Source organism: Schistocerca americana, chromosome 4 (assembly GCF_021461395.2).
Source record: "Schistocerca americana isolate TAMUIC-IGC-003095 chromosome 4, iqSchAmer2.1, whole genome shotgun sequence".
NCBI classification, from domain to species: domain Eukaryota; kingdom Metazoa; phylum Arthropoda; class Insecta; order Orthoptera; family Acrididae; genus Schistocerca; species Schistocerca americana.
The window spans coordinates 711,051,861-711,055,224 of NC_060122.1; the positions used below are offsets into that span (position 1 = coordinate 711,051,861).

Here is a 3,364-nt window from a genome sequence, read left to right on the forward strand (position 1 = left end):
GTTTTTTATAAATCAACGAATAATTCAGTTTTCGATAAAATCATGGAGAATGTTAGTAAACATCGCGGTATGTAGATAACATTTTAGTCTACCATAATTTATTTACAAAACTGAAGAAAATACAGAAAGTCTCAATTTTTCTGTATTTTATTACATATATTAATGTCAGCATGGAGACTAGGAACTGCATCCATACCCTGTGAAGTGGCATTCACGTTAACTTAAGAAATCTTCAAAGACAAAGTAGACTCCAGTGGTCTGGTACCAAGGAGGTTTCTTAACCTCCATTTCTGGTACTTAGTTGTTTTGTATTATGCTCTTTGACGTCGAGTAGTGTTTTCTGACGCTAGTGCTGTTGATTTGTTTTACTGTCGGGTGTGTCGTAGAAGGCGAGTATTTTGTGAGTTCGGTGCTCACTTGATGCAGACGTGAGCTGAGACAATTTCCGTGGTAATGGCAAACTCAATAACGGAGATCTTCTCTTCCTATCAGGAATATCTGAACAATGAACAAGATTTGAGGGACGAAATACGTAACATTGTTAAGGACATAGAACAACATGCAAGAGAAATACTAACAATTCTTCAAGCTATTCACCAAGAAGGGGGGATTCGTGAAATACCCAAGTGCTGTGAAGCTGCAAGAAAGCAGTTCAATGAAGTGCAGCTCGCATTTACTCGACTTGGTAACGCAATCCCTGCCGAACAATATTATCGTTTTAACGATCACTGGCGATATGCTGTTCAACGGCTAGCATTCCTTGCAGCCTTGACAATTTACCTCGAGACGGGAGACTTGGCGACTCGTGAAACAGTAGCTGAAATACTTGGACTTAAGACACGGAGAGATGCAGGTTTTCATTTAGATCTGGAAGATTACTTGATGGGCCTGCTCCAGCTTTCATCGGAACTGTCACGCTTAGCAGTCAACAGTGTAACCATGGGCGACTATGTTCGACCTCTTCAGATTTCACGCTTTATTGCTGAGCTGAGTGCCGGTTTTCGGCTTCTGAATCTTAAAAATGATTCACTTAGAAAACGATTTGATGTTTTGAAATACGACGTGAAGAAGATAGAAGAAGTTGTTTACGATTTGTCGATACGTGGTTTGAAACCTCCTGAGGACCCCGAAATCAAATGCAGTGAAAGTGCTACGACGGATTAGTGTATGTAGCTTTGTTTCATTTACGACTGCTGACACACTTTTAATTAAACGATTATGTTATCACTGTGCAACGTAATCCGTAAAATTTGTGATGAGAAAACGGTTTATTTATTTTTTTGTGCGTGAAGATTTCTAAGCCTAAGAGTGATTAGCACAATATTTATTAACGTGCTGTGTAGGCCTAGTACTACTAATACAGGCACTTCTGCCAGTTTACGGTCAATATTTGGGTGAATGTAATCACCATTTAGGACGTATGTATGATGATTTTTGGAACCCACAGTTGATGTGAGTAATGAATAGGAAAGCTGTTCCTCAGTTATACTGTGTTTAAAGCATTTTTTGAAAGAAACATTAAGGATTAAGGACTCGTTGAAAAATTTGTGGTTTCTAGTGTAACATTTCTGACAAATGATTTTCCTAAACACAGCACATGATTAAATACTTATTCATTTCTACAGTACATTAGGAGCAGGAGTGGTGCAAGTTTATTGCATAATTTCTAGCACGTGTGTGTGTGTGTGTGTGTGTGTGTGTGTGTGTGTGTGAGAGAGAGAGAGAGAGAGAGAATATGATAGGCTCAATTATGTAAACATATACACTAGAAGATAATTTAAGCTTACTTCTCTTACATAAAAAATACATGGTCTATGAAATGTTGAGCCACCATTGAGTCACTATCCTTGATTAGCAGACTAACACCTGGGGTTTATAAGGGATGTTGCAATTCGTTTACTGTTTGTTCGATTCACCTGGATATTAACTATGTAAGGGAACTCTTATCTGTCTGAATTATCAGTGTGTGGTATTTATTTTAATGGATTCTGCAGAATATTTCTCTTCTAGCTTCAAAATTCAGTGAAACTGTTGGATTCAATTCCTTTCAATTTTTTATTTAAAATTGGTTACTGTTTCTTAATTTTAGAACTGTTTTCACAATTTAATGAATGTATGGCATGTTTGCAAAGCAGACAGTTACTGAGGCCCTTAGATTTGATCTAAATAATGACTGCTTAAAGCTGTCCATGTATTCGCCACTGATATTTTTTAAAAATTTGCCTGTGCATTTTTGATTAACTGGTAAGAATCTTCAAAGCAGCTTGTAGTAAAAAAAAAAAGTTGTCAGTAGAATTTTGTGCTCATACATGGAATGACAATAAGGTGGAGGCTCTAGGCAGTTGTCAGTGGTGTATTTGAAAATTTTAAATTGTATTCTTGTTTCAAACTCTACTGATCTCTTAATGACAATATTATAACAGGTTATTTTTATTTCAGTACACAACAGAATCATTTGTCACCCATAGATTTATTCCAGCCTTTCACAAATCTTGAACTCTGTTAATTAGAATGATGCATTGTGAGAATTAGGCATGTAGTAACCACTAAAGCTGGACAGTTGCGAGTGTTTGCTGGTGTTACTATTTGTGCCTTTAACTGTTTTTCCTGCAATACATGCAAGTCATTGGTGATGTTCCAGACTGTGCCTCAAGTGTGACTTTTGTTAAGATAAGATTTGACATCTAATTAAAGTAGTTTCAAACTGCAGAATGTGTGACAAGAGGAGGGGAATGCAAGTAATACTTTGACAGACTGTCGTTTTATGGTGTATGCCTGCATTATTTTTCTGACAGTGTCTATTTTCTCATTAGCTGCAATATATATTCCCTTCTGTTGTTGGGTATCTGTTTCTCTGGAATGCAAGAGACATTTAAGTCAATGTTGAGGGGCACTTAGGTGCTCATAATGTATGATAATATATTGCTTTTATCTGATGTAATATTTTTCTCAATAATTATGTAGCTATTGTAGCTTCAAATTATATTGGCTCTAATTGAGTAATTATAAAAATACTGTAGTCATAAACGCAAGACTTTTATTTTGTCTGATGTAGAAAGAGTAGACACAAGTGGGTGTGCATTTAATTGCAAAGCATTTGTTAATTACTTTCTGCAGATAAAGTGACAAAAATTAAGTTCAATATTATTAGTTAACATTATCAACATTGGTGAATAACCTAATGAAAACAATTATTCCTGATATGAAGATGATAAATACTGGACGGAATGCACAATCAGAGAAAAGGGCAACTGCATACTGTACAGAGAAAGTGTTGGTCAGGAAGTACATTCAGAAAAGATGTCAGACATTATAATTCTTTTTTTTTTATATGTTTGTGTATTCTTTGTGGTGATATTTGCCA

The 3,364-nt window shown here is 35.8% G+C and overlaps 1 protein-coding gene across 1 annotated transcript; it reads left to right on the top strand.

The window, feature by feature from the left end:
• Positions 1–321: 321 nt before the first annotated feature.
• LOC124612391 (translin) lies at positions 322–3,027 on the top strand. The gene has a single exon (XM_047140569.1). It carries the CDS (start codon positions 454–456, stop codon positions 1,162–1,164), a length of 711 nt encoding a protein of 236 aa, XP_046996525.1. The 5' UTR covers positions 322–453; the 3' UTR covers positions 1,165–3,027.
• The last annotated feature ends 337 nt before the right edge of the window (positions 3,028–3,364 follow it).

Coding starts and splice junctions, on each gene's coding strand:
- LOC124612391 (XM_047140569.1), top strand. CDS start 454: ATGGCAAACTCAATAACGGAGATCTTCTCTTCCTATCAGGAATATCTG.